General features: G+C 41.9%; 1 protein-coding gene across 1 annotated transcript in view; it reads left to right on the top strand.

Moving 5' to 3' along the window:
- Positions 1–21572, top strand: part of FKBP8 (FKBP prolyl isomerase 8) — a 106313-nt gene extending 84741 nt beyond the window's left edge. Inside the window, exons 8-9 of the mRNA XM_089687912.1 lie at positions 1005–1136; positions 19879–21572. Coding sequence (XP_089544038.1) covers positions 1005–1136; positions 19879–19965 — 219 coding nt within the window. The 3' untranslated portion in view covers positions 19966–21572. The remainder of the gene's footprint in view (positions 1–1004; positions 1137–19878) is intronic.
- The last annotated feature ends 477 nt before the right edge of the window (positions 21573–22049 follow it).

Genomic DNA, 22049 nt, shown 5'->3' with positions numbered 1-22049 from the left:
TGTATATTGCCTTTATCTGTAGGCACTGTTTGAGTAAAGATCTAATGTTAAAATATTTTGACGATTTCAACAATATCCAAAGGGTGCCACTAACTATATTACGCAAGACATTTTTAATAGAATGCATTTCCTGTGTAATTATTAATTAGTCATGCATTCCTATTTCCAGCCAGCTGTGATTTTTCTAGAGGATCCAAAACATTCCTTTGCAACCATGACAACATTGGAAGATGTTTTGTACAATCTTTGTGTTCAAGGTCTGTACACTGAGTACAAAACAGTTTCAAATGTTGCATTTTCATATGTGGCTGGCTCACTGCTGTTTCAGCAGTTTTTCTCTCCCTACATTATGTGGACTGAGCATGTATATCTCACATGCCCCCTCCTCAGACATTGCAGCTCACAGTGGGAGAGTTTCAGCAACAGAGGTAGTGATGTCACTCCAGAAAGCAGTAGGTGAGGCATGGATTGGCCATGTGCTGATTGACAAACTACAGTCCTGTGAAGCAAACGTTGGTGCTAGCCATGCTCCCTTTAACATGTTTTACCCCATTGTAGTGCAAGCAGCCACAGCCTATATGAGAGTGGCAGCTCTGAAATCAAAACTATTGTCACACCATCACAGGAAGCTGCATTAGGTAGACCTCCTTGTCCTACTTAACAGGTATTGTAGTGATTTCTAGAGGAAAGAAGAACAAACTGTAAGTGCAAATACACATATAATTAAGTGCTGCAGCATATGTTTTTTTCTATTAAAGTGAGGCTGTACATCTACATTAATTCAGTTTAAGGAAGTTGGTGAAATGCCCTGTCTCAGTATCCACAAAGTTAGAAGCAGGTAAGATTTTGAAGTTTAAGTACTTTGAAATCTTTGCAATGTATAATTTGACCTGGCAGGAATGTTTGTTTTTTTTTTTTTTTTTTTTTTTTTCTTAGCTGAAAATTTTAAGTTAAATATCAAACATTGATTTATTAATTGAAGGCTGATGTTTTCTATGTCTTAGACAATCCATGCTGAGCTCTCCAAGCTTGTCAAGAAGCATGCTGACCAGAAGAATGTAGAAACTGCCATGTACAAGAAGATGCTGGGAAATGTAGCCAGTTCCACCACGAAGTCATCCTCCAAAACGTCTTGGGTAATTGGCTTCACAACTATGTTAACAAAATTCTGATATTACTAATGTATTGCTAGTCCATGAATCCACAGACATGCCTACTATGAACACTTGTACATAAAATATCTACTAGTATCTGTTTAAGTTTTTTACCAGCAGCAGGGGTTTGTATATTGTACAGAGTGCCTCCTTTTGCTATGATTTCACATACAGTGGATATAAAAGGTCTACACACCCCTGTTAAAATGTCAGGTTTCTGTGATGTAAAAAAAATGAGACAAAGATAAATAATTTCAGAACTTTTGCCACCTTTTAATATGACCTATAAACTGTACAACTTTATTGAAAAACAAACTGAAATCTTTTAGGGGGGGGAGTAAGTAAACATAAAAAAACTAAAAATAATGTTGTTGCAGAAGTGTGCACACCTTCTTATAACTGGGGATGTAGCTGTGTTCAGAATTAAGCAACCACATTCAAAAGCATGTTAAATAGCAGTCAGTACACACCTGCCATCATTTAAAGTGCCTCTGATTAACCCTAAACTAAAGTTCAGCTGTTATAGTAGGTCTTTCCTGACATTTTCTTAGTCGCATCCTACAGCAAAAGCCATGGTCCGCAGAGAGCTTCCAAACCATCCGAGGTATCTCATTGTTAAAAGTTGTCAGGCGGGCACAAAAGAATTTCAAAGGCATTAGATATACCATGGTACACAGTGAAGACAGTCATCAAGTGGAGAAAATGTGGCGCAACAGTGACATTACCAAGAACTGGACGTCCCTTCAAAATTAATGAAAAGATGAGAAGAAAACTGGTCTGGGAGGCTACCAAGAGGCCTACAGCAACATTACAGTAGGTGCAGGAATATCTGGCTGTGTGGTACATGTGACCACAATCTCCTGTATTCTTCATATGTCTGGGCTATGGGGTAGAGTGGCAAGACGAGCCTTTTCTTATGAAGAAAAACATCAAAGCCCAGCTAAATTTTGCAAAAACACATCTGAAGTCTCCCAAAAGCATGTGGGAAAATGTTTTCTGGTCTGAAGAAACAAAAGGTTGAACTTTTTGGCCATAATTCCAAAAGATATGTTTAGCGTAAAAACAAAACTGCACATTACCAAAAGAACACCATACCCACAGTGAAGCATGGTGGTGGCAGCATCATGCTTTGGGGATGTTTTTTTTCAGCTGGAACTGGGGCCTTAGTTAAGGTAGAGGGAATTATGAACAGTTCCAAATACAAGTCAATATTGGCACACAACCTTTCAGGCTTCTGCTAGAAAGCTCAACATGAAGAGGAACTTCATCTTTCAAAATGACAACGACCCAATGCATACAAAGGAATGGCTTCACCAGAAGAAGATTAAAGTTTTGGAATGGCCCAGCCAGAGCCCAGATCTGAATCTGATTGAAAATCTGTGAGTTGATTTGAAGAGGGCTGTGCACAGGAGATGCCCTCGCAATCTGACAGATTTGGAATGTTTTTGCAAGGAAAAGTGGGCAAATATCGCCAAGTCAAGATGTGCTATGTTGATAGACTCATACCCAAAAAGACTGAGTGCTGTAATAAAAGCAAAAGGTGCTTCAACAAAATATTTGTTTAACCTCTTCACGCCTAAGGGTACACAAAACCTTACGCCTTCCTTCTTTAACCAACATACCAGGCCCAACGCCAAACTCAACACTCTCCTCCTTCGACCCTGTTACCACCAAGGAAGTTACCGATCTCCTTTTCAAGGCCCACTTCACCACCTGTCCCCTAGATCCTGTCCCCTCACGACTGTTGCAGCCTCCTTCCTGCTCTATCCTAAACTCCTCTAACCCACATCTTCAACCTCTCGCTCTCCATGGGCACCTTTCCCTACCCACACAAACATGCACTGGTTACCCCCATTCTCAAAAAACCCTCGCTGGACGCCACCTGTTTGAACAACTTAAGACCCATCTCCCTGCTCCTGTTTGCCTCCAAGCTTCTTGAGCGCCTTGTTCACAACCGTATGAACTGCTACTTCACCAACAACAACCTTCTTGATCCCCGACAGTCTGGCTTCCGCCCACAACATTCCACAGAAACTGCCCTACTAAAACTCACTAATGACCTACTAACTGCTAAAACCAAGGGCCATTACTCCATACTCATACTCCTTGACCTTTCTGCTGCCTTTGACACAGTCGACCACCCGCTCCTCCTCGGTAAACTCCACTCCATCGGCCTCCGTGACTCTGCTCTCTCCTGATTCTCCTCTTACCTTTCTCAGCACACTTTCAGTGTCACATACAACTCCTCCTCCGCTCCTCTTCCCCTTTCTTTTGGGGTACCCCAAGGTTCTGTTCTTGGGCCCCTCCTTTTCTCTCTCTATACTTCCTCCCGGGGCCAACTGATAACACCCAGATCTATTTCTCCACTCCCCAGCTCACCCCCTCAATCTCCTCACGTATCGCAAATCTACTAAGCGACATATCAGCATGGATCTCACTTCACTACCTCAAACTCAATCTTTCAAAAACTGAGATTGTAATATTTCCTCCTCCCCGATCCCCCACTCACGACTTTACCATTAAGATCAACAGCACAACCATTTGTCCTTCCCCTCATGCCAGGGTGCTAGGTGTAATCCTAGACTCTGACCTCTCCTTTGGGCCCCACATCCACTCACTGGCTAAATCCTGCCGCCTCAACCTCCAGAACATTTCCAAAATCCGCCCCTTCCTGACCAATGACACTACAAAACAACTCATCCACGCCTTGGTTATATCCCCTCGATTACTGCAACTCCCTCCTCACTGGTCTACCTTTACACTGGCTATCCCCCTTTCCGTCTATTATGAATGCTGCTGCTAGACTCATACACCTTACCAACCGATCAGCGACTGCTGCCCCTCTCTGCCAATCCCTCCACTGGCTTCCACTAACCCAACGTATAAAATTCAAAATACTAACCATAGCTTACAAAGCCATCCACAACACTGCCCCTAGCTACTTCACCAACCTCATCCACAGATATCGGCCAAATCACCCACTCCGCTCCTCCCAAGATATCTTCCTCTCTAGCTCCCTCATCACCTCCTCCCACGCTCGCCTCCAGGACTTCTCCAGAGCCTCTCCCATCCTCTGGAACTCCCTACCACAGCATGTCCGGTCAGTTCCCACCCTGTCTACCTTTAGGCAATCTTTGAAAACTCACTTCTTCAGGGAAGCCTACCCCACCTCCACCTAAGAACTGTACTTAAATCACCTCCACCAGATCATCCCCCGCAGCTATCACCTTTTGTATCATCTCCCCCTTCCTTTAGATTGTAAGCTCTATGAGCAGGGCCCTCACGTTCCTTCTGTACTGAAATGTATTGTAATTGTACTTTCTCCCTTTATATTGTAAAGCGCTGCGCAAACTGTTGGCGCTATATAAATCCTGTATAATAAATGCCTAAGCACAATCTTGCAACTTTGACATGTGTTAGTAAAACCATACATATCATCACAACTATTTTGTACATCAAAGTGGATTATACCTTGTTTTTTTCAGGACAAATTGGGCTTTCATTTGGTAGTAAATGGTGATGGATATCTCCTGATATTATTTTTTATTTATTTTTTTTTATTATCAAAGGAAAACTGGCCAAAATAATAAAAAAAAATAAATAAAAATATATATATTTTTTTGTTTTAATTTAGCTGTGTGTTTCTTGTTACTACAATAACCTACCACCAAAGAACAACCCAAAATAAATTTTTCAATTCTTGACGATTGCAGCGATACTATAAATGTGGATGTTATTTGTTGTTTGTACCCACAGTACAGCCCAGACTCAATAGTGCTTTTTTTTTTTTTTTTTTTTAAACCTAAAACGCACTGACACCAATTTTTTTTGTAAACCTTGACCCAAACACAAACCCTGGCACTGAACTAGATCAAACCTTGATCCAGGTATTTTTTTCTTTTTTTCTTTTTTATCTTTTTTCCCTCTATGCAAGGGGAGAGAGATATACAATACATCTCTCTCCTCCATTCATAGAGGGGAAAAAAAGGGGAGCGGGATGTACAGTGACTGATCACTGTGATAGCCAATCGTAGTTCATGTGACCCGGAATCTGGAGTCCTGGTTCCCGTTCATTAGAACGGGACCCGGGGCTCTCAGTGACACCCCGGTCTTTGTGCACAAAGAGTTGTACGCAAATATGTGGCCACACGGAAAAAAGCCCGGTTCTTGTGAGGTTGCATATTTTTACTTCCGTCCACCTAAACAAAGATTTCAGTTTGTTGTTCAATGGAGCTGTACAGTTTATAGGTTAGATTAAAGGTGGAAAACCTTACACTTTAACAGGGGTGTAAAGACGTTTTTTATATCCACTGTACGAAGTATAGTCTGGTTCATTGAGGTGTATAAACAGCCTTGTGCCTTTTCTTTGGAAAACATTTTGTGTCTTTAATGTCTTGTATAGCGTGATATTCAAGGGAATTATGTGTGTTAATATATGTTTGCACTTACAGTACTGGTTAATGTGCGTATAGGTTGTGACATGCAGGCTGCCAGTTAGCCAGCATTTTTGTTGCAGTTAGACAAGGGATAAGTCCCTCCGTGTGTGTGTGTGTGTGTGTGTGTAAAGAGTGCTACAGAATACGATTTCAAATTTTCCTACTTATAAAAAATTTTAAATATCTGTATAAAATGACTATGATGAAGTAGAAATAAATAAAATATACACAAATACACTGTTCATACACTTAACCTCTTAATGATGAAGGTAGAAATAAACCTTAGAGTGGAGTTTTCAGTTAAAAAGCAAATTCTACCCTTGCTTACTACGTTTAAGAACTAAAACTTTTATATTATGCATTTTATTAATTGCCGATTGTCTATATTAGAAGCTGTTTAACCTAGACAATCATCAATCCCCAGAGCGTTACTGACAACGGTGTGCCTGTGCTGCTGAAGTTGGCTGCTCATAAACACTTTCCTAAACGGTCACCGGTGTCTGTGCATTAATTTAGGCACAGTTCTGATTAGCTTCGCCCTTGTCACAAAAATGTATATTATATAGGGCACGCTTGTTATAGCCCAACCTCTGTAGCTATAGGGTAAAGGTGCCAGATGGATCTCAGGGATGGATGGGAGCAGTAACACTGAGGCAGCTCTTCTTAGAGTGGAAGCGAGGCTCTAATGCAGAAAACATAAAGAGAAGAAGGCGCCTCCTAAGTGCAGTATAGACAATTTATTGGTGAACAATAAATAAATTGCACTTACAAGATAAATAGTTAAAAAGACTCATTGTGTGGTGTAATAAGATCCAGGTGAGACATCCAGCTGTCCAACAGCAAACTCTGTCTATAGGATCACAAAGTAAAGCCCAGGATGTGCCTGTGCATCAAAATGAGGCTTGGAAAGCAGAGTAGGATGTAGGAGGTGAAGAGGGCAGTAACGCATTTCAGAGCATGCTCAGTAGGCTCCTTCTTCAGACCTCATATCCTGATCCTATAGACAGAGTTTGCTGCTGGACGGCTGGATGTCTTACCTGGATCTTATTACACCACACGATGAGTCTTTTTAACTATTTATCTTATAAGTTCAATTTATCTATTGTGCAACAATAAATTGTCAATACTGCACTTAGAGGCGCCTTCCTCTCAATTTCATGTTTTCATTAACAAGGAAATATATTAGGGACTGCTCAGACAGAACATGATTCTGCCATGCTGTTCTGTCTGAGCAGACTCCAATAAGGTTTCTTGTGGTGTGCGATCCTCCTTTTCAACTGAAACAGAATCGTATTATTATATTTATAAGCAGATGTTCTGGGCACCCCCCCCCCCCATACATCTGATGCCAAGAGCCCCTCACCATCAGAAGTCAAGAGTCTCCAACCCTCCCTTACATCAGAGTGCCCACCATACTTTGTGCTGCTGGGAAGCCTAATATGCAGGGTTTGGAGGAGGACCAGAAGGCTGGAGTCAGCTGCTAGAGTCTGCTGAAACTAGAGGAGACAGAGAAAAGGGGGTGTTGCAGCTGCACAGAGAGGCACAGGATCTGTAGGAAGAGTCCTGTCCTCCTCTCTGCTGCCAATTGCTGAGATCGGGGGAAGGGGGCAGAGAGGAGTGTTCCTTCAGCTGCACAGAGAAGCGCAGGATCTGGCAGAGGAGTTGTACCCTTTCTGCTGCCAACTGCTGAGACAAGGTGGGGGAAGAGCCAAGGGGGGGTGCTGCAACTGCAGGAGAGGTGCGAGGTCCACATGAAAAGGCTTGGTGGGCCAGATTTGTCTTACTTGCCTTGTGTGAAACATGATATAAACTGATGTGCTATAAAGGCTTATAAACCATCGCCTATAGAGCTTTTTGGGTACTATTGCATTTTGAAATCTAACGAGCGCATGCCATTTTAAGACTTGACATGTTTGTTATCTATTTACTCAACGCAACCCCATCTTTATATTTTGCCAAAAATTGGGGTGAGGGAAGGGACCCAGAATGCAGTTAGAACTTATACTCCCCTCTCTGGCTTGGCTTTCAAGGCACCACGGCTAAGTTCAAGGAGCCCACATTTGGCAGTTTTTGTCTTCCAATCTCAAATTGATCTCAGGAGCATGAGGTAGCTGTCCGAAATTGATCACAGCACGTTGCTTCACTCCCATTGCCATCTACTACAGAGACACAGCCACAGGAACATGGTCAGTGCCTGGGTTATAGTAGCACCTGTATCCATGATCCTATCAAAAAGCACCCCTCTAAGCCCATGTGTGCATACCACCTGGCAACTCCCATCTATCATAGGGTGCAGATGCTCCAAGCTGAGCTTCCTCACCTAAATGATCTTTACCATCCGACAAAATAATGGAACTGCACGCAGACTGTCAGCCAAGTAAACCTTCATGTGCAAATTGGCTTCATCTAGTCTGCTCCCATGCCGCACCACTCAAATGTGCTTCACCCTTTCATGGGATTAGTTGTAGTGAACACCTACCTTTTTGTGATTAAGCCTGTGGGAGGGCGAAGACATTAGAGGGGAGTAGCATAGGAGGAGACTGAAGCCAATTTCCACATGAAGGTTTAATTTTCTGACTTTGTGCAGCTCCATTTTACTGTTGGATTGCTGCTGTATGGAGACACACAAAACCCATCCAGTCCGAACTCCATTCTGAAATTACCCCACTGGGGATCTACTCACTTTAGAAATGGTGGATCACAAGCACAATAGAACTGGGACAAAAGAACTGAATAACATGCGTTCTGCAGATGGCCTACAGAAAGCTAGAAAACAGTTTAGTGGGATAGCTGTTCACTTGTTCTAAAATAATCCTATTATATTTTGTAAAGTGCTGCGTAAACTGCTGACGCTATATAAATCCTGTATAGTGATAAAATAATGACACCTCTCCCCTCCTCTGATTCCTAACTCCCTCTCTGGCACACACCATGCAACTTGTCTGACAAAAGCAGATTTTTGTGCCACTATATCTAAATTCCTTGGAAAATGTTTAACACTTCTAGGATCTTCAGTTTCTTGAGGCCAGACACGCTACATGTCAGCTATTTCCCTGACCCTGTTCAGGAGCCAGAGGCAGAACCTAATTTACATGAGGAGATTATGGAGGAATCTAATGAGGACCCTAATTTTGTAGACAGCAGAGAATTATTCTTCCCCTGCATTTTATGAGGTACAAGCTATGGCTTTGCGCTGAATGCTTTCTACTGAACACATTGACTTGGTGTGCACTATTCTTTGGCTAACCGCATCTAATTTCACAGCCAAAACAAGCCCCTTTGGGCATTAACTACTTGCCAACCGCAGATAGCCAAATGACGGTTACACTGCGGCTGGCCAGTAATGGGAGGGCGTCATGTGACGTCCTCCCAGAACATGCTCTCCTGCGCCCCCCCGGGGGCATGCACCTGGCGATCTCCGTGATCGCTGTGTCCTACGGACACAGCTGATCACGTGATGTGGTAATAGGCCAATCACAGCGGCCTTTTACCATGTGATCAGCCGTGTCCAATGACATGCTGATCACCGGGAAATGCAATTGCCGTTTCTCGGCTGCACTTTCCTTGCGCTGTCAGAGCGCGAGGAAAGTACTGCCGAGAACCGGCAGTTGTCAGAGCAGGGAGCGGCACCGATCATCGGAGCACTGATGATCGGTGCCCAGCAGTGCCACCCAGCAGTGCCACCCACCAGTGCTGCCCCGCAGTGCACCCAGCAGTGCCACACAGCTGTGCCCAGAAGTGCCACCTACCTGTGCCCAGCAGTGCCACCCATCAGTGCTGCCAGTCAGTGCCACCAGTCAGTGCCCAGCAGTTGCGCCAGTCAATATCTAGCAGTGCCCAGCAGTGATGCCAGCCAGTGCCACCTATCAGTGCTGTCTATCAGTACCCATCATCAGTGCTGCCTATCAGTGCCCATCAGTGCTGCCTCATCAACGCACATCAGTGAAGGAGAAAAATTACCTGTTTGAAAAATGTTATAAAAAAAACACTTTTTTTTTTTTTTTTTGTTTATAGCGCAAAAAGTAAAGCGCCCAGTGGCGAATAAATAACACCAAAAGAAAGCTCTATTTGTGAGAAAAAAATGATAAAAATTTCATATGGGTACAATCTTGCATGACCGCGCAATTGTCATTCAGAGTGCAAAAGCGCTGAAAGCTGAAAATTGGCCTGGTAAAGAAGGGGGTATAAGTGCCCGGTAGGCAATTGGTTAAGAGACTGGCTATGTCAAAGACCTTTCCCATACATGCACAAATTGATTGTTTATTTTGAGGAATTGCTCAACCCTGAGAGGGTATTTACTAAGTTTTTTGCTAAGATTTATCCTATGGAAAAGGTTTTTAGAAAGATATGGGCTAATCTGGAAGTGGATCCTGCCATTTCAGTTCTCAAACACCTTAAAGTTGAAGATATCCCTTCTTTTTAAAATGGTTGTAAACCCTTACATCCAGCAACGTGACCAAGCTCAGGTGATACAGAGTTGAAACAAATCCTCTGAAATGCAGTGCATTTATTCAGACCCTCTACTTTTTTTTCCAATTTCAACTGATACTACAGTTGTTTAAATTCATTTTTTTCTCATTAATCAACACTCAGTACCCCATAATAACAAAATGAAAACCGAATGTTAGAAATGTTAAGGTATTTATTTAAAGGAATTTATGCCCTCAAATTATCCCTACGAAGAGGTGACTAATAATGTTGAGTTGTTTAAAAAAAAATCGTGTGTGTGTGTATATATAAATTGATATCACTGGTTCCACAGGGCTTAACGCTGAGATGAACCTCCAGGTATTCCCAGAAGAGTGATACCGGCAGAAGTATTTTTGCCATTTTTTTCCCGGTCTGCTCTATACAATAATCTTTTTTTAGACCTACAATTTTCGGTGGGTCGGTATGCGTACTGCACACCTGATAAGATAGATTTAGAAAATATTTAACTGCACAAATGAATCTAATTTCTAATATTTAATTGTAAATTTTTTTTTCTTAGTTATCTGCAGTTGGAGAGCCCATTTAGGGTACGTTATCCCAATGTGGGTGGTTACAATTGCAAATCGGGCCTTGAACCTTGTCAGGAGGAAGTTGTACAATGTCACTTTTAGAAATGTGAAATGGGCGGCTATGGCTATTAGGCTTACCAAATATAAGAAGTGAACTGGGAGCCATGAATGTCCTTACGAAGCTATGCTTGTACGTTGGTGACACACGTTGATGTCATCGGAGCGTCTTGTGACGTCATGTATAAATCCTGTATAATAATAATAATATTAATGTAGGTACTCCCCCAATGCCTTCCTGCACAGCAGTGGGACTTTGGGAAGTTTGACCAACATATCAAGCGGCTACCCCAAACAAGGAGTTGTAGAACCACCCCACAGATGACTAGTAAATGGGGGAAGGAATAATGTGCTTGTAGTGCGGTAAGATGAGATGCTGTACTGTATGGACAGTCGTTTGGTTGGGTTGAGCTGGGGCTAGCGATTAGGGTGGAAACACTGTGCTATTTATCCATTACCTGACTGATTGCTTGGCCATAGTGGCTGCTGTACATGCTTGAATCTTGCTAAGCACTTTCCAACCTGCTTACTATCTGGTCGGCTTGAACTGATACTCCTGAAATTCTGCTTGTGCCTTGCTTCAATAGCCGTTCATTAGAGGCTTTATTGCTAATACCATTCATCCTCTATGTATTTGGTGGCCGTGGAAAAGGAAAAGAGGACGTACTAACTGACAACCCATTAAATAGCCACCGATGAATGACTTTGACCATCTTACTAGTATCTTTGCTTCTGTGCTGCCTCTATCCACAATATGATTCAGCTGCATATCTAGCACCAATCAGTTGATTCAGTGGATGGATGTTGTTTCACTGTTTACACATACCCATTGAGACTGTTTACTATCCATTTTGCTCTTGCGGGTCCAACCCTGCAGCTAGCAGTTGCTGCCATGTATACTTTCCAAACTACTGCTAACTGGACAATAGAAATTAACAGACCAGAAACCTGTCTTTGATAACCTTGCTGTCCTATAACAATTGCCACTGATGCCCTCAGCCTTATTTGTTTCTGTTGATACTCTAGACCACATGTGTCAAACACAAGACCTGTGCGATAAATCTGGCCCACCAAGGCCATTTCATGTGGCTCTCGCACCTCTCCTGTAGCTGCTGCACCCCCTCATCTCCACCTCCACCTCGTCTTCATAGTTGGCGGCAGTGAGGACAGAAATCCTCCTACAGATTCTGCAGCTTTCTGTGTAAACACAGCACCCCCTTGTCTAGCACCCCCTTGTCTCTGCCTCCCCTAGTTATTGTAATAAACAGTGCTTGGCAATATTTGTCTTATGAATTACCACTTGCACTTTGTTCTGCAATCCTGACACCAGTATTTAGCTGATAGCGGGCCAAAGTCAGTTGTTGGCTGGTCACTCAGCTGGTCCAGACTCTGGAGGGATTCTAGATTTAATGTCGAGATTTACCCAGATGCCTGATCGGTAGCTGGCCAAACCTCAGACTGATGCTGTGTCCACCTAGGTAGGTGTGTGTGTGTGTGTGTGTGTGTGTGTGTGTGTGTGTTTTTAGAGCTTGCAGCTCGCACTTTCTTTTATGTTATTGCTAAAACTAGTAATCTAATGCAGAGGCAATTATTTAACATGATAGAGTAGATACAGATACAACCTGCCTTTTGAGGGCAACACCAATGCTGGTGCGTCCCACAATGAAATTGAGTTTGACACCCCTGCTCTAGACAATGTAATTTGACAAGTGCATATGCACAGCATTTAAAGGATAAAAAGATTAGCCTGCTGAACCTGCTTGTATGAAGTGTCTTACATGCATGTCTTTTGGTGGTGAACACCAATTTGGGGAATCCCTTGATAAATTCACCAAGGAGGTCGCTGGGAAAAAGATATTCCTTCTGATGAGACCAAGATAAACTTATTTGATTTAGATGGTGTCAAGCGTGTGGCAGCAACCAGGTGAGGAGTACAAAGACAAGTGTGTCTTGCCTACAGTCAAGCATGGTGGTGGGAGTGTCATGGTCTGGGGCTGCATGAGTGCTGCTGGCACTGGGGAGCTACAGTTCATTGAGGGAACCATGAATGCCAACATGTACTGTAACATACTGAAGCAGAGCATGATCCCCTCCATTCGGAGATTGGGCCGCAGGGCAGTATTCCAACATAATGACCCCAAACACCCCTCCAAAACTACCACTGCCTTGCTAAAGAAGCTGAGGGTAAAGGTGATGGACTGGCCAAGCATGTCTGCAGACCTAAATTCTATTAGGCATCTGTGGGGCATCCTCAAACAGAAGGTGGAGGAGGTCAAGGTCTCTAACATCCATCAGCTCCGTGATGTCGTCATGGAGGAGTGGAAGAGGACTCCAGTGGCAACCTGTGAAGCTCTGATGAGCTCCATGCCCAAGAGGGTTAAGGCACTGCTGGAAAATAATGACGACCACACAAAATATTGACACTTTGGGCCCAATTTGGACATTTTTACTTAGGTGTGTACTCACTTTTGTTGCCAGCAGTATAGACATTAATGGCTGAGTGTTGAGTTATTTTGAGGGGACAGCAAAGTTACACTGTTATACAAGCTGTACACTCACTACTTTACATTGTAGCAAAGTGTCATTTCTTCAGTGTTGTCACATGAAAAGGTGTGTGTGTGTATGTATATATGTGTATGTATATGTATATATATGTGTGTGTGTGTGTGTGTGTGTGTGTGTATGTATGTATGTATGTATATATATATATATATATATATATATATATGTGTATACACACACAGTGGGGCAAAAAAGTATTTAGTCAGCCACCAATTGTGCAAGTTCTCCCACTTAAAAAGATGAGAGAGGCCTGTAATTGGCATCATAGGTAGACCTCAACTATGAGAGACAAAATGAGAAAAAAAATCTAGACAATCACATTGGCTGATTTGGAAAGAATTTATTTGCAAATTATGGTGGAAAATAAGTATTTGGTCACCTACAAACGAGCAAGATTTCTGGCTCTCACAGACCTGTACATTCTTCTTTAAGAGGCTTCTCTGTCCTGCACTCATTACCTGTATCAATGGCACCTGTTTGAACTTGTTATCAGTATAATAGACACCTGTCCACAACCTCAAACAGTCACACTCCAAACTCCACTATGGTAAAGACGAAAGAGCTGTCGAAGGACACCAGAAACAAAATTGTAGACCTGCACCAGGCTGGGAAGACTGAATCTGCAATAGGCAAGCAGCTTGGTGTGAACAAATCAACTGTGGGAGCAATAATTATAAAATGGAAGACATACAAGACCACTGATAATCTCCCTCGATCTGGGGCTCCACGCAAGATCTCACCACGTGGGGTCAAAATGATCACAAGAATGATGAGCAAAAATCCCAGGACCACACGGGGGGACCTAGTGAATGACCTGCAGAGAGCTGGGACCAACGTAACAAAGGCTACCATCAGTAACACACTACGCCGCCAGGGACTCAGATCCTGCAGTGCCAGATGTGTCCCCCTCATTAAGCCAGTACATGTCCGGGCCCGTCTGAAGTTTGCTAGAGAGCATTTGGATGATCCAGAAGAGGATTGGGAGAATGTCATATGGTCAGATGAAACCAAAATAGAACTGTTTGGTAGAAACACAACTCGTCGTGTTTGGAGGAGAGAGAATGCTGCGTTGCATCCAAAGAACACCATACCTACTGTGAAGCATGGGGGTGGCAACATCATGCTTTGGGGCTGTTTCTCCACAAAGGGACCAGGACGACTGATCCATGTACAGGACAGAATGAATGGGGCCATGTATCGTGAGATTTTGAGTGCAAACCTCCTTCCATCAGCAAGGGCATTGAAGATGAAACGTGGCTGGGTCTTCCAACATGACAATGATCCCAAACATACCGCCCGGGCAACGAAGGAGTGGCTTCGTAAGAAGCATTTCAAGGTCCTGGAGTGGCCTAGCCAGTCTCCAGATCTCAACCCCATAGAAAACCTTTGGAGGGAGTTGAAAGTCCTTGTTGCCCAGCGACAGCCCCAAAACATCACTGCTCTAGAGGAGATCTGCATGGAGGAATGGGCCAACATACCAGCAACAGCGTGTGCCAACCTTGTGAAGACATACAGGAAATGTTTGACCTCTGTCATTGCCAACAAAGGATATATAACAAGGTATTGAGATGAACTTTTGATATTGACCAAATACTTATTTTCCACCATAATTTGCAAATAAATTCTTTCCAAATCAGCCAATGTGATTGTCTGGATTTTTTTTCTCATTTTGTCTCTCATAGTTGAGGTCTACCTATGATGCCAATTACAGGCCTCTCTCATCTTTTGAAGTGGGAGAATGTTGTAGGCACTCCTTTGAATCCTCTCATGCCCCCATGTAAATTGTCAGGTGCCTGCAACAGGTTTATGTATCTGTCAAGAACAGGTACTTGAATCTGTCATGGAAGTTGTCCAGCACTGAGGCATTGCAAATCTCTTTGCTCAACCAGTGCACCTGTTACAGACGGTTGCAGGGGTCTAGGACGATTTGTTGTGCGGTGGATGGAGTCTGATGGGGAACACTGAAAAACGAAATCTCCATCAGGTCTTCCTATATTTAGATTAAGAGCAGTGGGTAGATTCCATAGCCCTTAAACAACCCAATATTGACTATGGAATTTACCCACTGCTGTCCATTGTCCGTCACGAGGAAGGCAGACCTAATGGGGAACCTTGAGAGACTAGCTCCCCATCTGGTCTGCCTTCTTTATGATTGTGAACAACAGTGGGTATATTCCATAGCCATTAGCTGGCTATGTAGTGGCTGTGGTATCTGCCCACTGCTGTCTGCTGTCAATCACAAGGAAACACATGTATGCGGTGCCCAGAAAGAATGTTCACTTTTTTTGATGCTGCATACTGTATATGTTTTTATGCTGTTTTGAAAAGGGCTTAAAGCCATCATCTTAGGCCTGGATCACACTGATGCGATTTCAGATGTTTCTTGGGTAACACTGAATCGCATGATAATGGAAGTAGCATTGCTTCCAATGGTGCCCATTCACATCAGTACAGTGCACAGCTGGAGCGTGACTTCAGGAAACATGATTTTGGTGTGATTTTGTGGTCCATATACTTCAATAGAAACGCATAAAATTCACATCTACATGCATTTTTAATGCGATTTTGTGTGAGACTTGTGCTGGTTGTTAGGAGCCAGCACCTACTGGTAACCTAACAACCAGTGACTCATTCCTGCTGTCAGCCAGCATAAAAAATCTTGGGGTTCCCCCTCCAGTCCATACCTTCGGTCTGGTATGGATTTTAAAGGGAACCCACATGAAAAAAAGACATACAATACCATGTCTTTATTGGAGCATGCAGCCTGACAAGCCTAGAAGGGGGGGAGTGGAGCAAACGGGTGTGCCCCCTCCCCCCAAAAAACCCTACCAGACCACATACCCTTTAATATGGTAGGATTAGCTCTACTCATTCATCAAAAAAGTCAAAGGGAAATAAAAACACAATACAGTTTTTGACTCCTTTATTTAAAGTCCCTCAATGGTAATCAATTGTCAAGCACAATGAACGGCATCTGCTGACCTGCATACAAAAAAAAAAAAAAAAAATGCAGATGTGTTCCCTCTTATTGCTTGACACTCAATACAACGCAACTTTCCTCTGCTGGGAAATAAACAAAGGGGCAGGGTCACCCAGTAAGATCACCATGTAATTTATTGGAGACCTCACGCATTACATAGGAGATGGAGTGACGTGATGTGACTTCTCTCCCCATGATGACAACCGCCGACCCTCGGAGACCCCACCCTATGGGCAGGGTCACACAGTGGCATCTTTGGATGACTATACCCCTATGGCGTCACGTGCCGGCTTTCGGAGACCTCACCTTTTGACTTCATAGGGCGGGGTCTTCGAGGGCTTCTATGTGTCATCCTGTGGTGACCTTCGCTCCCCTATGATACCATGGGGTGGGATCTTTGAGGAACGGCAGTGGGGCAAGAGGTCACCTGGTGATGTAATGGGCAACCCCACTCGTTTGTTAGCGGTGGAGGGAGAAGCGGCGCTGGTATTCGGCTAGTGTCAAGCAGTTGTGTTTGGCATGTGGTGGATTTTCTTTTTTCATGAGGGTCACCAACTGGTGTAATTGACGATGGGTTAACATCGGGAGACATTTTTATTTATTCAAGGACTTGCCAAAACCTGTCATGCTTTTGTTTTGTTTGTTTTTTTTAGGCAAATGGGTAGGGACATGCTTGGATATAGGTCTGGTATGGATTTTGGGGGGACCTCACACCATTTTTTTTTTCTTTCAATTCCAGCTCTTTTGTTTAAATCACCAGGTGATCTCCCCCCAATGGCATCCCTCAGAGATCCTGGCCCATGGAATCATAGGGGGTGGAGGTCTGGAGGTCACCCAGTGATGTCACTAGATGACTCTGCCCCTATGGTGACACATGCCAACCCTTGGAGACCCCACCCTATTGAAGCCATTAGAATGGGGTCACAAGATGGCATCACTGGGTGACACTGCCTTGGTATGTGTTGTCATATGGCAGAGTCACCCAGTGACATCAGGTGACCTCCACCCCCTGTGATGTCATGTGGCAGGATCCTTGAGGGATGCCATTGTAACAGGAGTCACCCCTTTGCTTACGTAGTGGCTGGGGGAAGCGGTGCTGTCATTCAAACCTCTCTGGTGTTTTTATTTACTTTTAAGGCTCCATGCACACTGGGCGTTTTGATAACGCTGGTAACATGAGTTTTTTAGCGTTTTTGCATTCGTGTTTAGCGGCATTTTTCTGCGCTTTTTAGCAGTTTTTTTGTCCTAAAAAGTCCAAAAATGCCAGTTTGCGGTGTTTTACAGCGTTAGAACATTTTTACAGCTAAAAACCTCTTCTAGAAACCCACTAGTTCTGGGGGGTTTTTTCCTGCTAAAAAAACATTGATTGCAGTCTGCATGGACACGTAGGATAACATGCTGGGAAGTTTACTGGCTGTAGAAAAAAACATCAAAAGCCAAAAACAGCATCTGTAAAAACGTCCAGTGTGCATGAGGACTTACTTGCTTTTTGGTGAATCAGTAGGGGCATGCTTGGATATAGGCCTTTTTTATAGGGTTTTTTTGGCACGGAGTTCCCCTTAAATCCATACCAGACCGAAGGACCTGCTGTGGATTTTGGGGGGACCCCACAACTTTTTTTAATGCCTGCTCTTTTGTTTACATTTTGGTGCCAGAGGGGAGTCCCCTGCTGGCAGCAGGGATGACTCGGCATTGTTAGGATGCCAGCTGGCGAGGGCTCCTTGACAACCAATGACTCATTCCTGCTGGTTGACAGCAGGGATTAATCGTAGTAATAAAACACTTATTCAAAACGTATCAAAAATGCACCATGTTGTACTGCAGCTCCACTTTAAAATCACATCAAAAATTGGATAAAAATGCACTGCACTAGTGTGAACCTAGCCATAGGCTAATAAGAATGGAAGCTTTATTTGTCTACTGAAAATATCATAAGACATGAGCAATTCTAACACTATCCACCTTAAAGTGGAGTTTTACCCATTACAATTTGATACAAAATAATTTTCTTTAGCAAGAAACATACATTCCACATTAATATTTATGCTATCAAAATGAGTGTATGCTGTAAATTGCCTCCAGCATTGCTCCTGTTTCTTCTTGCTGGAGGCTGCCATTTTACTGAAGCCCAGAGCCCCTGAGCAGAAGGAAATCTTTAGGCTGTTAGCAGATCGACCTCTAAAAATTCGAAACAGTGCCTAAAAATAGAGAGCAACTAAACATGTGCAGAGCAAGGTGGGGAAGTGTATTACTGTATTTTAAACAGTATACTGTAGGAACTTATTTTTAATGTTTTACATAGCTTTACTTGCAAAAGGGGCCAGTCTGAAGCTAGCTGGACTTAATTTTTTGACTAAAGCTTCACTTTAAAGAATTTCTGTTCCTATTGTATATTTTACATTTAAAATATTGTGTAAAATAATTTTTTCTTACAAAATTTGCCAAGTCTTTTCACTTGTTACAATGAAAATGTGATAATTGAAATGAAGAGTCAGTATGATAAATGTATATTATGGACAGAAACGCACAAAAAAAGGTATGTTAATTTTAGAAACTGACATTTTGGTATCGCTTTCAAGTTATGTCCCATGTCAATATTCTGTTGAATCCCAAACTTTATAGTCACTTTTTCAGCTCTGTTTGATATAGAAAATATAAATTGCTTTTAATTTGATAGCTGTTGTCAGAATGCTATAATGTAACATTGTCAAGCTTTAGCCTATGAGCAGCGCTTGAATTTTGGGCTGATAAACAGCATATGTGCTAAGTTTTTTTTTGTTTGTTTTTTTTTTGTAAATATAAAGATACTTTAGATATATGCCAAGTATACCCAAGTGCCTCTACAGTGTCTTCATGCTCTGTATGCTTTTGTTATGTGTTCACTTTTAGCTTCCATAGCACAAAGGCATTTGAAAGGAACATTAGTGGCAGACACCAAGGCGCAATATAGTTATCAGTGCTCGGTCAGCATTTCTGGATTTTTGTCACAGTGGTAACTGTGAAGAGAAAATCATGTTTTCTTCTTTGGTGCTGGGTGGATGTGTGTAGTTCTCAAATCAAGTACTACAGTTTTTATTAGAAACTGAGGAGCAGAATGAAACATCTGTTTGTCAAAGCACTGCTACTGGAGGCCTTATTCTAATCTTGACCAACAGGCACGAAATATCATGTCAATAGGTTGAAAAGTATTATTTTAATTGTGTTTACCAGACATTTCCCTTCTAAGCAGGTAATGTACTTGATGGTGTTTTTTTTTGTTTTTTTTTGTGGAGGATTAAAATCTTTCTGTTTTGTCAGTTTTTAATTGTCTTCTGCATTTTCTTGTTCCAAGCATTCATTTGCTGTCCTATTAGTGACCTTTCTCACAAAAATAGAAAGGGAATTGAAATTCAACATTTTGTTCTCAACTGAGCAGTAAGTGAGGGGAAATCACTCAAAGGGGACATGTGTTCCAGTGACAGCAGTCGGAGATGGGTCCTCTGTCAATTTGGAGAGATTTATTGCCACTTAAGTCTTTGGGACAAGAAAAAAAAAAAACGGACAGTTTTTCTTCTTATAATAATAATAATAAAAAAAAAACTAAATAATGGGGGCTAATATAAATGGTATGTTAATAGAGTGCTATCATGAGCTCCAGATGAAACCTGTAAGTTTTTAAAGTATTCTACTGTTTTTTTTTCTTCTCACAGTCAATCTCCTGGAAGTGGCTTTTTGGGGCAACAGCCATCGCAATAGGGGGTGTAGCCCTTTCAGTTGTAATAGCGGCCCGCAATTAAGAACCACAATGTGCTCATGAGGATGGAAGCCATTTTGTGTGAGAAGATCTAAAGGCATCAACAATTCTCACTCTACCCTGAAAGAATTTCTTTCCAAGGTGCAGTGTACAATCCGAAATATATTGTATGTAATATTCATATATATATTTTCTTAACAAATGGATACACATTTTCTCTTCAATTACTGTGAAAAGGAGCACTGTTTTATGGAGTAGGATAGAAGTGGTAAGATTGCACGTAAAATTGGCTGCTGTTAAAACTTTTATTATGGATTCTGTTTTGTGCACTGTAGCACTAGAGTGGACAGAGACTATTTTCAGACAGGTATCTGAACCTTAAATTGTATTTATGTTAAGCTGGTACTGTTTCAAATGCAAATTCCAAAAAGGTTTGCAAGTATGTCTTCAGCTAAACACCATTTAGACCTTCGTTTTCCCATTTATCTACAATGCTCAGCAAGCATTCTTGTTCATGAGCTGCCATACATTACTTCTAAATGCCCTGCAACATATATGTTGCACCTACTGACTTCTCTGATCACATTATGAAACATTAAACAAATGCAGGCATTTTTTGTTAACTGACGCCAGTACTTGCTAATCCTGTAAATCTGAACTTTGTTGCCTAAGTTTGGGTACATGCTATCTGGTTAGTGGAGAATACAGCACAAATTAAATTAATATGGGAGGCACGTTCTGAGAGCGTGCAAGTATCCTGAGTGACGTGTTCTGCATGTACTGTAGATTGTTTGTCAAAGCATGTCACAGTTTTTGTGTGAAGAACATATTCCTCCATGTAATGTACTCATTACATTGGAAGCTTTGTAACATGAGGACCAGAAGCACAATTAGTGGGCCACAGAGGCTACCATTGTGTATTAAACATTTTTGTTCCAACTTTTGAAATTATATTGTTTAGAATGAACCTGTCATTTTTGTTATATATGCTTACAGTGGGACCATTCATAAACTCTGGAAGTCTCTTTAGGACCACCATTGTACTTGTCTTCCCTAATTACTAAAAATGATTATTTGTTTGTGATCATTTCAAATGCTGTGATGTTATTTCTAATACATTTAATTCCTGGGCATATACCCTTGCTATGTGTGAGACATTTTGAAAAATATTTCTATTCATTAGGCTTTTCAGACTAGAGACATTTATTATTTCAAATAAATTAAGGACCTTGTACCAGAAGATGCCTGTTATATTATAAATTACTATAGGTATTTAACTAGCTATCATCTTGTATGTGGATCATGCATTCTTGTCAATATGCTGGGATTTTGCTTCCCCATACTGTGCAATGACACAGCATTCAAAGTAGCAAGGTTGTGTACCTGTTCTTGATAAATGAGTAGAAGAGTGGCAACTAGAAAAGAACAGTGCTTTCTGTCATTCATGGAGTATAGGCCAGGTTCCGGTAGAAAGCACTTCCACCAATGCTCCATGAACATGGTATGTTTAAGAGCACTTAGTCACTGGAGCTGGTGATTATTGGTACATGTACTAATGATCCTTTTAGAGCTTTTAAAGCATATGCCAATCTAATGAAAATATTGTTTTAATTTTACTGGTGAATAAAGATGATTACATTGTTTAGTTTACTCATTTTCATTTATTGTCTCTGACCTTTTACTTGTGGTGTAGAAATAACGTAGTGGACAGCTGAAGATGCTTTTAATCTACACATCAGAAAACACCTGTTTTGGTTATACGCAGTGCTTGGTAAAGTGTAATTTTTGTTATTTTTCAGGTTACAAAATGGCTGCTAATGTGTACCTGTCTTTTAAAGTATTGATACTATTGAATGTTTAACTCTAGGTTGTGCTGCCTGCAAACTTCTGACAATCACATTCATGCTCGAGGCCTAAACTTTTCTCTAAGTTAAGATTAAAGTGTGTATCCAGTAGACCATTTTTTAAATTAGTTTGTGATAGATGAAGTATTAGAACCACCTTTTGAATTGCTACATATGTGCAAACCTACTGCAGCACTCAGAAATATTTGAATGCCCCAATATCAAACTAAACTATGTACAGAAAAACATGTTGTGCTGTTTATAGAACAAATCCATAATCACA

This window comes from Staurois parvus, unplaced genomic scaffold, assembly GCF_062004578.1.
Source record: "Staurois parvus isolate SC_StPar_1 unplaced genomic scaffold, SC_StPar_1.0 ptg000439l, whole genome shotgun sequence".
Lineage (NCBI taxonomy): Eukaryota > Metazoa > Chordata > Amphibia > Anura > Ranidae > Staurois > Staurois parvus.
This window is presented reverse-complemented; position numbering and strand designations above follow the sequence as displayed.